At 34.2% G+C, this 20936-nt stretch overlaps 3 protein-coding genes across 3 annotated transcripts; 2 read left to right on the top strand and 1 right to left on the bottom strand.

Moving 5' to 3' along the window:
* Positions 1-7538: 7538 nt before the first annotated feature.
* Positions 7539-9180, top strand: LOC136817773 (uncharacterized). Its single transcript, XM_067074092.1, has 3 exons — positions 7539-7793; positions 7979-8248; positions 8589-9180. The coding sequence occupies exons 1-3, from the start codon at positions 7742-7744 to the stop codon at positions 8873-8875; spliced, it is 609 nt and encodes a 202-aa protein (XP_066930193.1). The 5' UTR covers positions 7539-7741; the 3' UTR covers positions 8876-9180.
* Positions 9181-13398: 4218 nt separating this feature from the next.
* Positions 13399-14393, bottom strand: LOC136817774 (adenosine receptor A3-like). The gene has a single exon (XM_067074093.1). The coding sequence runs from the start codon at positions 14338-14340 to the stop codon at positions 13399-13401; it is 942 nt and encodes a 313-aa protein (XP_066930194.1). The 5' UTR covers positions 14341-14393.
* Positions 14394-18010: 3617 nt separating this feature from the next.
* On the top strand, positions 18011-19751 carry LOC136817771 (probable ATP-dependent RNA helicase ddx56). Its single transcript, XM_067074089.1, has 3 exons — positions 18011-18243; positions 18427-18714; positions 19040-19751. The coding sequence occupies exons 1-3, from the start codon at positions 18192-18194 to the stop codon at positions 19300-19302; spliced, it is 603 nt and encodes a 200-aa protein (XP_066930190.1). The 5' UTR covers positions 18011-18191; the 3' UTR covers positions 19303-19751.
* The last annotated feature ends 1185 nt before the right edge of the window (positions 19752-20936 follow it).

The raw sequence follows: 20936 nt of genomic DNA, 5'->3' as shown, positions 1-20936 counted from the left end.
TATACGAGCGTGTAATTTGTAAATTAAATTTAGTGAGTTCGTCCACCGTATCAAGCACTTTCGTTTTCTAATTTTTTTTCCGATGACACCGCAGGGTTGGACACCGCCACCGCAGAAAGGCTATCGTAATACTTTCGCTAAGCGAAATTAATAATAGTTATTGAGTTTAGCATCGAATTCTCACTCCATAACATAGACGTTCCATTCGCTTTTTCACTGTACCCAAATATAACAAAGGATTAGCAACCGAATTCAAAGTTGCCAACAACTGGAAAATCATAATCAATTTAATATGTTCCATATCAATGTAACTGTATCTCGCTAAAATATATAACCCTGCCAAAGGTAACCAGCATATTGCAAAAGTTACAATTATTCACTGCAAAAAATCATTTCTTAAAGAAAGTCACACATCTTATAGCAAGAAAGTTAAACTCCTAATAAGGAATTAAGTCTTAATACAAGAAAACGCCATTTCAATGTTTTTAATTTTCTTAGAATTTTCAAAAGTCGAAATACTGAATTCTTCGCTCAAGAAAAATAATCTTACTGTAAAGATTTTGTCAATATTTTTCTTATGTTAAGAAAATTACAATATTAATTTTCTTAAATTTTCTTAAAAAGGGCGAAAATCAATAGCAAGCGTATTTTTTAACAATAGGCTTTTACTCCTATTAAACATATTTCTTTTATCTTTCGAATAAACATTTGAAAAAATGTTTCTCTGGAAATTGACGAAAAGATAGTACCAAAATGCTATGAGAAGATATAGGTTTGTTGAGTGTAAAATTTTAATTTTCAAAAAAGCACGCGGTGCGAGAAGACGTGTCTTCAAAAACTTAAAAGATAAGTATTTTTCTTTCATTGTTACTTTATCGTTTATTTATTGCTTTTTTGCCTGTAAAGCTATAACATACCACAGTTATAAGCTGATACATGTAAAGCAAATCTTTAAGCAAATTTTATTGAAGGAAATGGAAAGGAATAAGTAAGACAGCGTATTCAGGAAAATTCATGGATGTGGTCTACTCTCAAGTACTTTAAACGGTGCTGTTTGTAGTACCAGCCATAACGATTTTCGCTTAGCTGTATGAAGGTAAAAATGGGAAAGAATGAGACAGCGTATTCAGGAAAATTCATGGATGTGGTCTACTCTCAAGTACTTTAACCAGTGCTGTTTGTGTTTGTAGTACCAGCCATAACGATTTTCGCGTAGCTGTATGAAGGTAAAAATGGGAAAGAATGAGACAGCGTATTCAGGAAAATTCATGGAGATGTGGTCTACTCTCAAGTAACTTTAAACCAGTGCTGTTGTAGTACCAGCCATAACGATTTTCGCTTAGCTGTATGAAGGTAAAAATGGGAAAGAATGAGTCAGTGGTATTCAGGAAAATTCATGGATGTGGTCTACTCTCAAGTACTTTAACCAGTGCTGTTTGTAGTACCAGCCATAACGATTTTCGCTTAGCTGTATGAAGGTAAAAATGGGAAAGAATGAGACAGCGTATCCAGGAAAATTCATGGATGTGGTCTACTCTCAAGTACTTTAAACGGTGCTGTTTGTAGTACCAGCCATAACGATTTTCGCTTAGCTGTATGAAGGTAAAAATGGGAAAGAATGAGTCAGCGTATTCAGGAAAAATTCATGGATGTGGTCTACTCTCAAGTACTTTAAACGGTGCTGTTTGTAGTACCAGCCATAACGATTTTCGCTTAGCTGTATGAAGGTAAAAAAAATGGGAAAGAATGAGACAGCGTATCCAGGAAAATTCATGGATGTGGTCTACTCTCAAGTTCTTTAAACGGTGCTGCTGTTTTTAGTACAGCCATAACGATTTTCGCTTAGCTGTATGAAGGTAAAGATGGGAAAGAATGAGTCAGCGTATCAGGAAAATTCATGGATGTGGTCTACTCTCAAGTACTTTAACCCAGTGCTGTTTTTGTAGTACCAGCCATAACAATTTTCGCTTAGCTGTATGAAGGTAAAAATGGGAAAGAATGTGTCAGCGTATTCAGGAAAATTCTGGATGTGGTCTACTCTCAAGTACTTTAACCAGTGCTGTTTGTAGTACCAGCCATAACGATTTTCGCTTAGCTGTATGAAGGTAAAAATGGGAAAGAATGAGACAGCGTATATCAGGAAAATTCATGGATGTGGTCTACTCTCAAGTACTTTAAACGGTGCTGTTTTTAGTACCAGCCATAACGCTTTTCGCTTAGCTGTATGAAGGTAAAAATGGGAAAGAACGAGTCAGTGGTATTTAGTAAAATTCATGGATGTGGTCTACTTTCAAGGGCTTTAACCAGTGCTGTTTTTAGTACCAGCCATAAATATTTTATAAGCTCAGCTGTATGATAGAGTGAAAAAGTGAGTGACTATCCATGAAAATGTATTTTGTGTATAAAAATTCCAGGTCTTCCAGCTACTTTATCTGGTGCTCTAACAATTTATAAAATATTCTTATAGTAATATTTTCCTTTTTCTTATAAATAGTAGCGTATTCTATTACCGATAATTTATGTGAAACTTTTTCTGATTTAAGAAAATTAAAGAAGATATTTTCTCATCACAGAAAATATTTATTTATAAAGTTAAGTAAAAAATACTTGACATAAGAAAAATTTTCTTAATGGTATAAGAAAAATTATCTTAAAAGAATTTTAAGAAAATTTTTCTTACCTATCGGAATAGAAAATATTTCTCATCTTAAGTAAGTTTTTACTTAACTCGTTATTTTTTTTCTTCTGACAAGAAATGATTTTTTGCAGTGTTAACGTTGTAATCTTCGTTAATTTCTTTTCTCTAAGGGTTAAAGCAGTCTGCCGTTGTCTTTCCAAGGTTTCTGCAATTTCATTTGTATATTGGTTATTGCCACTTTCAAGTGTATGTCTATTCTTTATCAACCGTTGCCATATCAACAAATAGCAACAACAAAGCAAAGCACAAGTACTGAAAATCAAACATGGCATTAAAACCAGATATACAGAAAGGCTGATATAAAATCCTCTATGCTATATAATGTAACTACGACATGATCAAAATTAAAGCTAAAACCCATAAAGATAACATATTGCACACAGCATATTTTCGGCTTGAGTTTCGGTACTGTATTGGTTTCATAACACACCACAGTTTACTGTGATTCCTACAAGATTCAGTTGGATATGATGGAAGATCCTCAGATAAGATATCAAATCTATGAAGTTGATTTATGACGTTCTGGTAGAAAAAATGTTACAACGATCAAAATCACCATTACAAAACCAACTAAACCATCAGACATACAAAGGCTCGTTAAAAAATTACTGAACTTCCCAACTCGTGTGTTCTTTGATTTAAACTCTCTTGACGATAAATATAATTTGTAAAATATTCAATACAAACGCTGTTAATCCAACTATAACCCATATTGCTATATACGCTTGGTAAAATAAGGTGATTTCGTCAGGATTGTACTGTTTAACGGTGGTTATATTATTTGAAACCATTCTTGCTTTGCTTAAATTACTGAGATTTTTCTCTCCTCTTTAAAGCTGAAAAAAAACTAAGAAAACGTTTTAATGCATAGATTGTGGGTTAAGAAGTAGCTAAAAATTCGGTGAAAGTTTTAATCAAAATATTTTTAAAGTTAATCTATTTTTAACATATCTAAAGTTATTAAACGAAGCGCGATATATTAAGGACACTCATTTATTTTACATAGAATTCTTTTATTGATCAACAAGCAGTGTGAAGACCATTTCAAACTGATTTTACATTTTGTTCTTCTGAAACATTCAAAAAAACAAACAATCGTTAAAAATCCTTCATCATCGTTGTCATTTTTGGAAATCTATTATACAAATAAGGGTTAATTTATAGAGCAGATGTCTTGAAACATCCCAGCCGGCAACGTTGTGGTTTTAACGTTCATCTAACCTTATATGGACGTTGTGAACGTTAGATAAACGTTGAAACAACGTTGTGTGCCAGCTGGGGTAGGCGCTAAGTAGGTTCAAGTTTCTTTTGCAGTTAGTTTTCAAAGACAACTCATTAGACTGTTCAAAATCAATCACTATTTAGAAGTATAACGGTCTCTTTGACATTTTTCTTTTCATATCTACGCGGCTCGGGATTTATTGGAAAATTTAATTCCAATCATTATCCATAAAATACAGTGTCGTAGAACAGACCAGATTGATTGCCTAATCATTGATAGTCTAGCAAGCTAGACGACTAATTCAGACATTAGTAGAAATAAAGCGAAAAGTAAGGGAGTATATACAAACTAAATCCCGTACAATAATCCTATATATTAATTTAACGCTATACTCTGTTACACATCTAAACGTTCCAGTCTAAGAAATATGACGAAATAATCTTCATTGACTTTTAATGTTCGTAGCCTGTATCAGCTGACCACCAGATTACCGCCTGGTTTTCATCTCTACTTGGTGTGCTCGAAGCTTCATATCCCTAAAACAAGACTTTATTCAAAATAAAATTTTCACCGTAGAACGCTGAATAAACGTGCCTTCAGCTAATTTAGAATTTAGGTTGGTTACGCCTAAGGTTTTTTCTATTTGATTTCTTTGATTCCTCTGCAGAACACACTGCAGAAGATAGTACCGCTTGACATTCAAGAATAAAACAGCTCATGGATCAAAAGTTGAGTGCAAGTCTAAATCCAACACTTTTTTGGAATTTTTTCGCTTTTAAACATTTTTGCGACCGTAGAGGGATTTGTTAGGTCGAAATGACCCATCCTTTTCTCGTAGACCCNCTTACGTGGAAACATGAGAAAGAAAGACTTCTTTATGCCTTGTTCTCCTTCTTCTTTTACTCAAAAGTCATTTTTGACATGGAAACTGTAAGTTTAATTTTTTGGCAATGATTTTTGTATCCTAATTAAGCTTTAATAAGGTGAGCAAAAGTTATTTTGACAAAAATGACCGAAATAACAACTTTCTGATCAAAAGTTATTACTATTCCAGGGTGCAACGATTTTTGAAAAATGTCCAAAATTTCCAACTTATTTTTTTGAAATCCAAATTTTCAAACTAACATTAAACTTGTAACTTGAGAGTTTGACAATGATTTTGGTATCATTAGAAAGATATTTTTATACTCTTTCTAATAGCAGTTTATGCCCTTTTAAATCAAGTGGTCAGGGGTTATAGCATTTAAAGTGACATAACAGTACTTGTGAAATTTGTAAACAAACTGTATGCAGCGGATACAAAATCAAAACAAATGTCACATGTCAAAATAAAAAATCAAACCAAATATGGCGGCTAGTTTGAAACGCAGGTCACAGGTCACAGGTCAACAGGTCACAGGTCACAGGTCAACAAAGTGCAGACCGGAAAAAAGATAATAAGATCATAACATATACATAACATAACATCAATACATAACGCATTAAATTACAAAAAATTAATACATGTTATTTAGATATTATAAAATGACAATTGAATAAAATAACATACAAAAATATTAACAGAATCATAAAATCTGATGCAAGAAAAGAGATAACACGAAAAATATTTATAATACAGAATGTGATGTGGATGGTGTGAATGGATATAAAACGGCACCAATCAGAAGCTTGTGAGGTCCCTAAGAGAGTGGTTTTAGAAGGATGAAACTAATTAATCATTCAATTGTTATTTTAATGACTTAATGACAATTTTTGACAAAAATGTTGACAGAATCACAAAATATCATGTCTTACAAGAGAAAAACACCAAAAAAATTTAGCATACCGAATGTGATGATAACAATATGGCCCGGGGAGGGGGTACTACCCTTGTCGACCGACGGGGGTGCTCCGCTGAGGTTCGAAAAATGGACCCTACGTGGGACTCGAAATTTGTGAAAAAAGTGACCCTGAATGGGACTGAAATTCCAAAATTTTCTCAAATTTTCTACTTTTTCCCCAAATTTTCCAAAAATAGGCACCCTACGAGGGACTGATTTTTCTATTTTGGTGTGTTTGCGACCTGCCTGGGCTCGGGAGGTAAAAAGGTACCTGACCAGCGGAGCATCCCCGTAAACCATCTTGCCCTAGTACCCCCCCCCCCGGGCAATATGGCTGGATATAAAATTACACCAATCAGAAGCTCGTGAGTCTCTGAAAGTATTAAGCGATGAGTTTTTTATATATGTAAACATATATAAATTAAAACATTACAATGTATAACCTGTTAACGTAAGAATATGGTTAAATTTCTGGTCTCGTTATACGGCGCAACTGCGAAAGATCGATAAAGCCATGGTTTTTGATTTTGAAATGGTTTTTTGATAAATTGCTGGAAGATTATGTTTTTGATAAGTCTTTGTGTTTTCCAACATTTTCTTTACGGATCACCTGTCATCACTGACCTGTGAGGGGCCCTGTGACCTGTTTCGAACTACCGCGCCCGATTTCCAGTTTTTTGTGGACACCTTTTTGTTCTCTTTAATGACACGTGGTTCGCGCAATGTTTACATTTTACTACTTTAATGTCCCTTTAAGTCTTGGACTTGGTATATTAGCAAATTTATAACGTGTATACACGTCTCCCAGGTTTGAGGGGGATAATAGGAATCCCAAAATCGATAAACAGCACAAAAATTTGCCCTTTCACCGATAAACTGAAAAATCTAATCTTTTTATATGACAAGCTATTTTTCCTTCTTGCTCAAGAAGCATATAGTTATCGTTGCAGTGTTCCAGTCCAAAATTGATTAATTTATTTTAGGGATCGAAAACCGTAAATCCATATTCATGGAGCTCACCGTTTAGGTTCGTTTTAAATAATTGTTTCTTAGACTTAAGGCTTGGGTACACGAGAAAAAATGTGCGTGTTTCATGGTTTATTTTTTTGTTTCATGGGACAAAAAGTGAGGGAAATACCCAAAAGACACGGTGATTTTGTCCGTAGGACGAATGTGAGAAAAGCAAAAATTTGATTTAAACAAAAATAGGGTGGAGACACGAGAGAGTGTTTCAGGTTGGTGAGATGGAGCATGTTGCATTGCACCAACGCGAAAAAAATTGTTTGTGTCACCAAGCCTTTAAACTTCATTGCCATTTATGCTGTAGTTATTTGCTGAAATAGTTCTAATGAGTTGTATCGTGTTGGCTTATAATATACCAAGACTAAAGACTGTAACGTTAGTTAGTCTAGTTAGTGTTGTCAGGGGGATTTCACTGGTGACTTCCTTTTATTCCCTATAATGGCCCTTATAATGGCCCTTAAATTTCCCAGGAAAAATTAAGGTAAAACAATAAGGGGGCACTTCACAAAGTTCGAAACCGGCTGAACCAACAATTTGATTTACCGTACACCCACAAGAAATACCTTAAAAGAGAGTTTCTACTTTAGAACGAAGTAGAAGTCAAGGCATTCTTTGATTAGTATCCAAATTGGTCGTTAGATTAAAAATAAATGCACTTAACAATTATCAACAGAAATTAATTTGATATAATGATGTGATGTGAGGGATGCTTTGTTAATATAGAAACTATTTAGGGAAAACCACAACGGCGAGAGTCATTTTTGGAAGAAAAGATTCAAGAAACTTTTTTGACGGCAAGTACAATGTATTTCTTTCATTCCACCCCCGTCACAAAAGTTTCGAACACTTGAGTTAGAGGTGGAGCGCATGGCTATAAAAAGAGGAGAAAGGGTTTTAAGAATCATTCAATTCTGAAGATCACCAAAAGAGAGATATCAAAAGGAAGATTCATTACTGCGTAAATCAAGACAGTAAAAGATGAAACTTCTTTGTTTGGCAATACTTTGTATTTTCATATCAACTGCAAAAGGTATTCCTTACTTCAATTTTTCTCTTCTAATCAATAATAAACTGATAATGGCCATTACTAACTACTCATTTACGTTGCCTTCCAAAAAAGTTACATTGTCCAGGAGATTAAATTGCGGACTGCTTCTATCTCGATTTTATGTTGAAGGAATAAATCTGTTTTAAACCCTGATTTGTTTTACTTAGCTAACCAAAACGCAAATGAAATATCACATGACGGTGAAATTGAGTCAAGATTGAAATTTGAAAATGTTGAAGATGCCACCATAAACGATGATAAAGAAGATCAAAAAGAAGATTTGGAAAATGACGATAATGATAATAATGATAACGATAATGACGATGAGAATGAAGAAGAAAATGAAGACGAAGACGACACAGATAACGATGATGATGACGATGACGAAATAAAAGATCGCCAGCTTCAAAAAGCCGACCCAGATCATCCCCTTAAAGGTATTAAATACGTTGAAAGGTCTTTTGTATGACAGGAAAATATCACCAGGTAGAAGAAGGGGCTCAGAATCTTTCAAAATTTTTGAACACAATCTACATAAACTTATTTCCATTTTCTTAGTTAGAGACTAATGTTGAATATATTTTTACAGAACAAAAGAATAATTTTCCCACAGTAAATAAATTTTGTAAAGCCAGAAAGTAAATGACTTGATAATAAAGTCAGTCGAGGAAAATTGCTAAATTCATTGTAACGAAAAACACAATTTGAAAAACCAAATATTGCCTGTCTTATTAAGAGAAGCTGTTCCTAAAATAAAAAGTTTTCTTTTATAAATAGTGCAAAAGGATCCCAGAGTCGGAAGATTGCTTGTACGTGGGGCGAGAACTGCCTTGAAATTTCGACGTGCTACTGGTTTTCGAGTACGTCGAACCTTCCGTCGAGTTAGACGTGCGTTTAGAAGGTCTCGACGTGGAGGACGTCCATTCAGACGTAACAGAAGAGTTGGACGCCGTGGAGGTAGAAGAGGACGCCGTGGTGGAAGACGGGGACGCCGTGGTGGAAGACGGGGACGCAGAAGTCGACGTGGACGTGGACGGGGAAGACGTGGAAAACGATGGGGCTAATTTTGAGACTTGAGGAAAAATTTTACTATAAATTAGTATGATTATTCATTCTTAATAGGGTTATATTTTTACTTTCTATGCTAATTCATTTCTTTTTGCTTATTACGAGCCTATTTCATAGGGTTCGTGCATTTGTTACATGCTATTTTCTATTCAATTTAAAGGGGAAAAATGCCCAAGTCTAGGAAGATGTCCTCTTAAAGAAGACGTTGAAATATTCAATTCGCTTGGGAATTCAAGAACTATTTGCTATTGTTGTTACCTTTGTAAAACTTATAATCTCAATGGACAAGTGACGTAGAAAAATATCATGTACTGAAAGACTCGATTCCAATTATTTTCTTATCCTATTATTATATTTCAAGACGAAGGCAACTTGCTATTGATAAAACACCTATCAGTAAGAAATACCTGTGAACGTTCAAAAAGTACAAAAAATATCAAAATCATCGTTGATAATAATACTCTTTTGGTCAAGATTTCATCCACGTTGGGAAACGACCCTAAAATTTCAACCCTACTTTGAAATTGGCTTTTATTTCAGCCCCAACCCAGTCAGGAAAGAAGGAGAATGTTAGGCCGGAGCTGCGCCAACTTAACTGGAAAAAGTTGAAGGCAGCAGATCTGAAATCTCAAATCTACGCCGGAGATATCCGGCGCACAAGCCGCAATTTCCAGCCTGATACCCAACTCATTGAGCGTTTAATGGTTGGTTTTCATTACGGTTTTTAATTAAATAAAATTGAAGTGGATATGGGTATCGGTAATTGAACAAAATATTATTATCGGTATTTCGCTATTTGAACGAAAGGCTTATCGGCATATCAGTATTGAAAAGTCTGGCATGCTTATTACAAAGCTTCATACCTCCTTTTAAATCAGAAAATTGTTAAAGTATTTTGATCTAAGATACAGAGTCACTTTTGTCAGAATTAATTAGGTTTTTATTTCATTTGCAGTGTATTTTTAACGACCTCATTAAAAAAATAAATTTGGATACAAGTTTACAAAAACAAATTGAAAGCTTTCATGCCCAAAATGACTTTTGAGCCATTGAGAAGGACAAAACACAAAGAAATCTAATTTTTCGTGTTCTTTCGTATACGTTATCAATAAGCAAACAATTGTTTCTTTTAGAAATAAGGCAGTAGCGTGAATAAACCACAGGGGGACAGATGCCAATTCTTTTGGGAGCGTAGAAAGACGAGAGGGGTCAAAAAGACACCTTTGTTGGCTAGTTTTACCATTTTTAAGTCAAAAGAGGAAAAAATGTCGAATGAATAGTCAAAATACGAACTTTGATGAAAAATGGTTTTCTTCCATTTCATCATTGATCTTCTTAACCCTTTGAGCATCTTGAGTGGGGGGGGGTCGAGCAAAGAGTTTTTTTGATAACTTTTGAAATATTCATTGCCCCTGCAAGGAGCGCAGCGACTGAGGAGGCATTCATAGCTTCACGCAATATATTGGACTGGAATCTCAATTTTTTGCGAATTGTTTTTGTTTGTCGTAATCGGCTTTCCGGCCAATTAAGTGTTCCGCAAAAATATGGCGGTAAATCAAAACTAATAAAATGTTATACATATTTTGATATTACGTTATATGCTATTACCATTATTGCGTATTACATTTTATTAGTTTTGATTTAGCATTGAAAAGCTGAAGCGAGTGTTATAAATGCAAATCATAACAGTGTATGATATAACACGAATTACAATATTACTTGTGCAAATCAAAACAAACAAAATGGCAGACTGGTTATGATGATGAGCTGATTCATTGACTGGAAAAAGTGTTTTGTATGTCAAATTTTGTTTCTTGTCTTTGAAACTGAATACTAAATACTGTAATTTAGTCAGAAGTTCATTTCAGCAATGATTTCAATTCTTTTTCTGGAGTCTTTAAAGAAGTTTGCTCAAGTTTTCAAATGTACATTTGATATTTTTGTTCAAAACTGTAATTTACCTTTTTGTCTGTTATTATATTTTAATAACTAGCTTTATTGTTTATAGAGCTTCTTGAACTTTAAAGACCATCACATGGTCGTAACTCGAGAAAGTCCTTCTTAACTTGGTAAAACAAGATACCGGCAAAGTACAAAAAAGTTGAATGTACACATAAGTAAAGTTGAATCCAAAAGTGGTTGAATGTGTTGAATGTCGATCAATGTTTTTTTTGGTCTTCAAAATAGATTTACCTCACTTAGAGTGTTTTCACTGTTTGTTCAGTGTGGTAAATCTATTTTAAAAACCTGAAAAAAGTTTGTTTACATTCGTTTAACTTTGCATGCGCACGTTCAACTTTTTCATGCAGTTGTGATAGCCTAAATAACTTACACTCCAGGGGTTTGGTGAAATAGCTCCAATTCTAGCTATCCAAGTTCAGGTATTTAACGATGGTTAGACTAGGCACACAGATGACAGACAGTCATACAGGAACACCATAAAGTGAGAGTATATAGCTAAAAACTCAAAAAGTCTAGTTTCCTGAAGACCCGTCTCTTCATTGGTCTGCGCTGCAATCATATCTTAATGGCTTCAATCCTTTCAGTTTGGAGAAAAGACTGCATCATGAAAAAGTACTATGCACTTGAAAAAAAATTAGGCACTTTTCAACTTTTCGACTGTACGTCTGAATGGACCACAATGACATTCCTTTATTTTTCTTTTGACTGCAATCACAGCGTACGCAAGTGGAGCCCGGGCCTTAACTAGGATTGGTCTATTTCAGATGGCGCAGAACTTTTTGATAAATTTTATCATCTTATCATCTTACTATTGTAAGTAGCAAAGTAGCAAAGAGAATCGTTGAAATATATAGCAGCCAATGAAAAATAAACAAGCTATTTCTGATTGGTTACCTTGTTGATTTATTCACCGCTATTTATTTTGCCTACAATCTAAGATGTCTGCAGCATTATCGGAAAAGGTCTATATAGTGAATGATCATGAGATATATTGTTGTAAGAAAAAACAAACAAACAAGGAGATGTGAAAGTCAGTAAGATAATGACACCATGATTTTCGAAATATGTTTTTGAGAAGCTTTTCCAGATTTTCCTTGAATTTTATTAAATTGACTAAATTGTCAAGCTGTATGAATTCTTCAAGTATTTTGTTAATGGAATATGATTTTTCAACCAATCAATAAATAATTAAATCAATCAATTATTCCTGATTATTTTTTATGCTTTAATTTTTTTTAAAGCATTAACCCTATTTTTATCAGGGGGGGGGGGGTGTTTTCCACCAGGCTGGCACTATTTTGCTAATAGCTCACTGAATTTTTTTTTTTAACACTCTGAAACTTTTTGACTTTTAATATAATCCTATTAGCAGCATGTATACCAAATTTTACAATTATACACCGACCACATCAGGTTTTATGACTTTTTTGTGCAGGCATATCATAAAATCCAGCTAAAACCCTGTAAAATCCCAAAATCTTAAATTTAGCATAACTTTTGATCTAGGCATCCAACTGACTTCAAATTTTGACAGGTTTTAGGTATCAATAATAAATTCTAAAAAATATTAAGAAAATTTTCAAAAACTGCTGACGTCATCAAAAATGACGTCATTGTATTTTGAAAAAATTTACTCATTTTCTGCATGGATTTTAAACGTCGATTTTATCAATATGTTAAAAACCGGCAAATATGTTAAAGATATTTATTTTGGCTTTTAGAAATTCAAAACAGAATTGAAAAATCTCCATTCGTTCAACTTTAATTGCTATTTTATTTAATAGTGCTTTTTCATTGGACAGCAATAAGTGTGAAAGTTTGTGATGACGTCATCAACCCAAATTTTTTTCTAGGAACTCCTTTTATGGTAGAGAACATTTCTGCCAAATTTCAAGTCCATATCTTTTCTAGATCAAAAGTTATGCAAGGCTGGTGGAAAACACCCCCCCCCCTTGAGAATACAAAATCCGAAAAAGCCTGATAATAATAGGGTTAAAAGCTTGAAAAGTGTATGACATGACCTTTCTGTGGGGGCATTTAGTGAAAGCTATGACTAGTTTAATTGAATTGAAATGTTATCAAGTGTTAGGTATTGATGAGACAAGCTTGCACCCGAAATTTCAGTAAAATCGGACAATTTCAGTAAAAATTAGCTAAAAAACGGACCGTTCTGTAAAATACCAACCGCTTACGTGGTTACAAAATTGAAACTTTTCACACTGCTTAGTATGGTAGATATCTATCACTGGTGAAAATTTCTAATCAAAAGCTCCAGTAGTTTTCGAGTCCCGGTAAGTGGTCAACGTGTATTGTACAGACGGTCTGAAAAGTACCAAATACACAAGGGAAGGAATTTGTTCTGCTACTTGTATCTTTAATTTCACAAAACAGCCTTCAGAAACAAATTCAGCCAAATCGAACGAGTCAATCAATCAATACATGATTTTGTTCAAGTTCATATTCTGGTCAGTAAAACACTAATTAGACAGGTGGCCCAAAAAAGGTATCAAACGTTCAAATTTCTTGGTGCATTGGTGAAAAATATTAGTTATTGAGTTTAGCATTGAATTCTCACTCCATAACATAGACGTTCCATTCGCTTTTTCATTGCACCCAAATACAACAAAGGATTAGCAACCGAATTCAAAGTTGCCAACAACTGGAAAATCATAATCAATTTAATATGTTCCATATTAATGTAATTGTATCTTGCTAAAATATATAACCCTGCCAAAGGTAACCAGCATATTGCAAAAGTTACAATTATTAACGTTGAAATCTTCGTTAGCTTCTTTTCTCTAAGGGTTAAAGCAGTCTGCCGTTCTCTTTTCAAGGTTTCTGCAATTTCATTTGTATCTTGGTTATTGCCACTTTCGAGTGTATGTCTATTCTTTATCAACCGTTGCCATATCAACAAATAGCAACAACAAAGCAAAGCACAAGTACTGAAAATCAAACATGGCATTATAATCACATATACTGAAAGGCTAATATAAAATCCTCTAATGGCATATAAATGTACTACTACAGAAATGATCAATAAAGCTAAAACCCATAAAGATACACATATGCACACAGCATATTTTCGGCTTGAGTTTCGGTACTGTATTGGTTTCATAACACACCACAGTCTATCTACTGTGATTCCTACAAGATTCAGTATGGATATGATGGAAGATCCCTCAAGGAATAAGAATATCAAATCTATTGAAGTTGATTTATGACGTTCCGGTAGTAAAAATATTACAACGATCAAAATCACCATTACAAAACCAACTAAACCGTCAGACATACAAAGGCTCGTTAAAAAAATTACTGAATTCCCAACTCGTGTGTTTCTTTGATTCAAACTCTTCTTGACGATAAATATAATTTGTAAAATATTCAATACAAACGCTGTTAATCCAACTATAACCCATATTGCTATATACGCTTGGTAAAATAAGGTGATCTCGTCAGGATTGTACTGTTTAACGGTGGTTGTATTATTTGAAACCATTCTTACTTTGCTCAAATTACTGAGATTTTTCTCTCCTCTTTAAAGCTGAAAAAAAAACTAAGAAAACGTTTTAATGCATATATTGTGGGTTAAGAAGTAGCTAAAAATTCGGTGAAAGTTTTAATCAAAAATATTTTTAAAGTTAAAATATATTTTTTAACATATCTAAAGTTATTAAACGAAGCGCGATATATTAAGGACACTCAATATTTTTACAATAGAATCTGTCGTTTTATTGATCAACAAGCAGTGTGAAGACCATTTCAAACTGATTTTGCATTTTGTTCTTCTGAAACATTCAAAAATAAGGGTTAATTTATAAAGCAGATGTCTTGAAACATCCCAGGCGGCAACGTTGTGGTTTTTCAAGTTTCTTTTGCAGTTAGTTTTCAAAGACAACTCATTAGACTGTTCAAAATCAATCACTATTTAGAAGTATAACGGTGCTTTGACATTTTTCTTTTCATATCTACGCGGCTCGGGATTTATTAGAAAATTTAATTCCAATCATTATCCATAAAATACAGTGTCGTAGAACAGACCAGATTGATTGCCTAATCATTGATAGTCTAGCAAGCTAGACGACTAATTCAGACATTAGTAGAAATAAAGCGAAAAGTAATGGAGGGAAAGTATATACAAACTAAATCCCGTAACAATAATCGTACCATCATTCATATAACGCCTATACTACTGTATTACACGCATTATAAACGACTCCAGTCTAAGAAATATGAACGAAATAATCTTCATTGACTTTTTAATGTTCAGTAGCCTGTATCAGATGACCACAGATTTACCCGCTCCTGGTTTTTCAATCTCGAACTTGGCGTGCTCGAAGCTTCATATCCCTAAAACAAAGACTTTATTCACAATAAAATTTTCACCGTAGAACGCTGAATAAACGTGCCTTCAGCTAATTTAGAATTTAGTTGGTTAAGCCTAAGGTTTTTTCATGATTTGATTTTACCTTCTGAGTACTCTGCAGAACACACTGCAGAACATAAGTACCGCTTGACATTCAAGAATAAAAAAGATCATGGATCAAAAGTTGAGGTGAAAAGTCTAATATCCTAACACCTTTTTTGGAATTTTTTCGCTTTTTAAACATTTTTGCGACCCGTAGAGGGATTTCTTAGGTCAGAAAAAGAACCATCCATTTTTCTACGTAGACCCATGGTTTTTCAAAATGAAAAATAAGTACCCTCTTCCCAAATATGGTTTTTAGCTCCCTCCTCCCGCCCCCCAAAGAAAAAAAACACACATCAAAAATCTTCTCTTGGCACAAAGTGTAGGACTCTTGGTCTTTAAGAAGAGGATGCATTCAGCCTGAATTTTCTCAGTCAAAATCTACTCTTTGGCGACAAGAATTTCACGCCGTCATATCATCATGTCAATTTTCTTCAGATTCCACGCTCAATTTAATCCCCTGGGGGGTCAAAGAGTCATGAATTCTCGAAATTTGGTATAGAATTTATAGAATTTTGAGGAAATAGTCTCTCTAAGGGTGACAAAACATAAAAAATGGACAAAATTTTCGAAGATCAGTCGATTCTCGATGACCTAGTACCTCCACCCCCCTGGTAGATTAATTTACGCGGAAGAAAATGAGAAAGAAAGACTTCTTTGTGCCTTGTTCTCCTTCTTCTTTTACTCAAACGTCATTTTTGACATTGAAACTGTAAGTTTAATTTTTTGGCAATGATTTTTTGTATCCTAATTAAGTTTTAATAAGGTGAACAAAAGTGATTTTGACAAAAATGACCAAAATAACAACTTTCTGATCAAAAACTATTACTATTCCAAGGCGCAACGTTTTTTGAAAAATGTCCAAACTTATTTTTTTGAAATCCAAATTTTTCAAACTAACATTAAAACTTGTAACTTGAGTTTGACAATGATTTTGGTATCAGTTTATGCCCTTTTAAATCAAGTGGTCAGGGGTTATAGCATTCAAGTCTTGGACTTGGTATATTAGCAAATTTAGAACGTGTATACACGTCTCCCAGGTTTGAGGGGGATAATAGGACTCCCAAAATCGATAAACAGCACAAAAATTTGCCCTTTCACCGATAAACTGAAAAATCTAATCCTTTTATCTGACAAGCTATTTTTCCTTCTTGCTCAAGAAGCCTATAGTTATCGTTGCAGTGTTCCAGTCCAAAATTGATTAATTTATTTTAGGGATCAAAAACCAACCGTAAATCCATATTCATGGAGCTCACCGTTTAGGTTCGTTTTAAATAATTGTTTCTTAGACTTAAGGCTTGGGTACACGAGAAAAAATTTGCGTGTTTCATGGTTTATTACAAAAAGTGAGGGAAATACCCAAAAGACACGGTGATTTTGTCCGTAGGACGAATGTGAGAAAAGCAAAAAAGTGATTAAAACAAAAATAGGGTGGAGACACGAGAGAGTGTTTCAGGTTGGTGAGATGGAGCATGTTGCATTGCACCAACGCGAAAAAAATTGTTTGTGTCACCAAGCCTTTAAACTTCATTGCCATTTATGCTGTAGTTATTTGCTGAAATAGTTCTAATGAGTTGTATCCTGTTGGCTTATAATATACCAAGACTAAAGACTGTAACGTTAGTTAGTCTAGTTAGTGCTGTCAGGGGGATTTCACTGGTGACTTCCTTTTATTCCCTATAATGGCCCTTATAATGGCCCTTAAATTTCCCAGGAAAAATTAAGGTAAAACAACAAGGGGGCATTTAAAGTTCGAAACCGGCTGAACCAACAATTTGATTTACCCAACGATGTAAAAATAATAGATAACCAACTTGCCTTGATTCTCAAAAAACATCCGTGTTACGGTTGTAAAAATATTAATGACATTTTGCATCGTAAAAAGTGCAATTAAATAAAAACTTGCTTCATTTGCAACCTTCTATTGGACAGAATCGATCACGTGATGTATATTTTTCCAAAATTTGGGTTAAAAAAAGGGTATTTTCCTATAGGCAGCCTCACAGAAGGAATTTTTTAATTAGATATTATTGTTCTATAAACATTCATCTGTTTATTTTGTATCAGGCAACCTTCATGCACTTTTCATTCGTGAGATATCGCACTTCAAATCACACATATATTTTTCAGATAACAGTATTTTATGAGCGTTTATTTATCCAGATGAAGATTAAGTGGTATCAGGCCGATCCGTAGTCAATTTGTCTAAAAATTGGTACCTTTATCTTTTGAAAAAAATTCCAAAATTTGCAGTAAATAACAATTCAAATTTTCTATCAATTCAGTGGATGTCAAAAAGTGGGTCAAAATCTAGCTAAAAGCATAACACGCACTGCACACAGAGCTTTTTAAAGGAGTGCTCATTTCAATAGGAAAACAATGGTTGCTCTCTTGGGAGAAGTGCCCTCTAGAGGTAGTTGGTTATCTATTATTTTTACATCGTTGATTTACCGTACACCCACAAGAAATACCTTACAAGAGAGTTTCTACTTTAGAACGAAGTAGAAGTCAAGGCATTCTTTGATAGTATCCAAATTGGTCGTTAGATTAAAAATAAATGCACTTAACAATTATCAACAGAAATTAATTTGATATAATGATGTGATGTGAGGGATCCTTTGTTAATATAGAAACTATTTAGGGAAAACCACAACAGCGAGAGTCATTTTTGGAAAAAAAGATTCAAGAAACTTTTTGACGGCAAGTACAATGTATTTCTTTCATTCCATCCCCTTACAAAAGTTTCGAATGCTTGAGTTGAGTTGGAGGGCATGGCTATAAAAAGAGGAGAAAGGCTTTTAAGAATCATTCAATTCTGAAGATCAACAAAAGAGAGATATAAAAAAGAAGATTTATTACTGCGTAAATCAAGACAGTAAAAGATGAAAGTTCTTTGCTTGGCATTACTTTGCTTTTTCATATCAACTGCAAAAGGTATTCCTTACTTCAATTTTTCTCTCCTAATCAATAATAAACTGGTAATGGCCATTTGAACTATTCATTTACGTTGCCTTCCAGAAAAGTTACAATTATTCGGGAGGTTAAATTGCGGACTGCTCTCATCTAGATTTTATTTTGAAGGAATTAATTTTCAAAGTCATGATTTGTTTTACTTAGCTAACCAAAATGAAAATGAAAAATGGCATGACGGCAAACTTGAGTCAAGATTGAGATTTGAAAATGTTGAAGATCCCATCACAAACGTGGACAAAGAAGATCAAGAAGAAGATTTGAAAAATGATGATAAAGAAAATGAAGATGAAGAAAATAATGATGATAATGATAATAGTGATGAGAATGAAGAAGAAAATGAAGACGACGCAGATAAAAATGACGATGACGATAACGATGACAAAATAAATGATCGCGAGGTTCAAATTACCGACACAGATAATTCCATTAAAGGTAATGAATACATTGAAAGCTTTCGAAGGTCAAATAGGAAAATATCATCTAGTAGAAGAAGGGGCTCAGATCCTTTCGAATATTTCGAACACAATCTACATAAGCTTATTTCCACCTTCTTAGAAAAAGACAAAACAAAAGAATATTTTTCTCACAATAAATAAATTTTGTAAAGCCAGAAAGTAAATGATTTGATAATAAAGCCAATCCGAGGAAAATTGCTAAATTCATTGTAATAAGAGACACATTTTCAAAAACCAAATATTGTCTGTTTCATTAAAAGACGCTGTTCTTAAAATAAAAAGTTTTTTTCTTTTATAAATAGTGCAAAAGGATCCCATAGTCGGTGGATTGCTTGCTGGGGCGAGCACTGCCTTGAAATTTCGCCGTGCTACTGGTTTCCGAGTACGTCGAACCTTCCGTCATGTTCGACGTGCGTTTAGAAGGTCTCGACGTGGAGGACGTCGATCCAGACGCAACAGAAGAGGTGGACGCCGTGGAGGCAGAAGAGGACACCGTGGTGGAAGACGGGGACGCAGAGGTCGACGTGGACGTGGACGGGGAAGACGTGGAAGACGATGGGGATAATCTTGAGACTTGAAGAAAAATTTTGCTACGACTGAATATGATTATTGATTCTTGCTAGGGTTTTATTTTTATTTTCTATGATAATTTTTTTTTAATTATTTTTATTATGAGCCTGTTTCATAGGATTCGTGCAGGATTCGTGCATTTATTACATGTTATTTTTCTATTCAATTTATAGGAGAAAATGCTTCTTTCCCTTCGAGAAAGAAGTTAAAAAAATGGAATTTTGTAATCATTCAATTCGCTTCAGAATACAACTCTTTTGGTTTGTAAGGCATTCTTATTTGTAGTGACCGGAAAACTTATGCTCGAGTTACGAAAACATTCGAGTTATACAAGTTCATTTCTATACAATTATGATATATCTATCACAAATCATACGAAAAACTTGTATTTTACCCCTTCACATTCTATGTCAAAGAAATACATATTTTGGAAAAAAAAAGAATTACAAAGATTTTTCTATGCAGAAAATATGGATAAGGTTAACTGAAACATGTGTACAATCAAGCTCCTAATATTTGAGAAAAAGGGAAATTTCACAAAATGTTATAGCCACAAGCAATTTGGAAGCGCTCTAATTTAGGTTTAAAGGGTAGATTTTTAACTCTGAGTTTCAACAACCATCATAGGATTTGGGGATTTAAAAGTTCAAGAATGGTCCAATAAGGCTTAGAATGTAGCCTGGAAGTCTATAAACCACTCCCAAATTGAAATACTCGATTGCATTTAACAAATAGACTATAAAACTAAAACGAGGAAATAACCCAAAATATTTTTTGACGCAGATTCTAGTCTTCATACAAACATTAGAGACAAAAATTGAGTACAGTTCTATATCATTGATATCAATTTGGTTCAGTTTTTGAGGTACTTGCATGGACATGAGCCAAGGATTCGTTTACAAAGATGTTTGATAAAGAATCGTTTATTCGTGATGCAATCATTGTAACATTTGCATTTTCGATTACAAACGAACCATCCTGAGAAACGTCTTCGTCCATGATGACGACGACGACGTCGATGTAATGGTATGGCGTCGTTTTGAGTGATATGTTTGTCTGTTTCTATGAAAATTAAATGCCTGTTTTATTCTCCTTTTTCCAACTCCGACCACGACAGATATTCACCCTTCCCACGGCCAATTGTCGTCCAATTATTGGGTTAGATTAAGGAAACTAAGCGAAAAACAAGTTCACTTATAAAACAAGTTCACTTATTCTATCCTTAAAACTTTGTCCCGGGAGGGACATATTTTTGCAGATTATATTTCTTAATCCAAGCTACTCATTCGCTGATTTGGCGGCGAGCGGGGGTCAAAACCTTGGATTGTAAGGCGATTGAGCTACCTTACCATCAGTAACGTTTAAGGTCTGGGATACACATGAACGAGGCTGTAAATAAAGCCTGGGATACACAGGGACGAGAGTGTAAATAAAGCATGGGTTACACGGGGACGAGCCTATAAAATGTATGGGATACATATGGACGAGGCTGTAGAAAAAGCTTGAGATAAGTGGTACTTTGCTGAAAAATAATGCAGCAAATAAAGCCTGGGATACAGAGGTGACAAGTCTTTACGTTTAACCATCAGTAACGTATAAGATCTGGGATACACGGTGGCAACGCTGTAA

Source organism: Clytia hemisphaerica, unplaced genomic scaffold, assembly GCF_902728285.1.
Source record: "Clytia hemisphaerica strain Z4C2 unplaced genomic scaffold, Clytia hemisphaerica genome assembly, whole genome shotgun sequence".
NCBI classification, from domain to species: domain Eukaryota; kingdom Metazoa; phylum Cnidaria; class Hydrozoa; order Leptothecata; family Clytiidae; genus Clytia; species Clytia hemisphaerica.
The sequence above is the reverse complement of the archived record's forward strand: the minus strand, read 5'-3'. Positions and strand labels throughout refer to the sequence as shown.

Bases quoted from the DNA above. Each gene is read 5' to 3' on its own strand.
- LOC136817773 (XM_067074092.1), top strand. From the start codon at position 7,742: ATGAAACTTCTTTGTTTGGCAATACTTTGTATTTTCATATCAACTGCA. The intron at 7,794-7,978 runs GTATTCCTTACT...TGTTTTACTTAG, and splicing joins TTTCATATCAACTGCAAAAG to CTAACCAAAACGCAAATGAA. The intron at 8,249-8,588 runs GTATTAAATACG...TTTTATAAATAG, and splicing joins CCCAGATCATCCCCTTAAAG to TGCAAAAGGATCCCAGAGTC.
- LOC136817774 (XM_067074093.1), bottom strand. From the start codon at position 14,340: ATGGTTTCAAATAATACAACCACCGTTAAACAGTACAATCCTGACGAG.
- LOC136817771 (XM_067074089.1), top strand. From the start codon at position 18,192: ATGAAAGTTCTTTGCTTGGCATTACTTTGCTTTTTCATATCAACTGCA. The intron at 18,244-18,426 runs GTATTCCTTACT...TGTTTTACTTAG, and splicing joins TTTCATATCAACTGCAAAAG to CTAACCAAAATGAAAATGAA. The intron at 18,715-19,039 runs GTAATGAATACA...TTTTATAAATAG, and splicing joins CACAGATAATTCCATTAAAG to TGCAAAAGGATCCCATAGTC.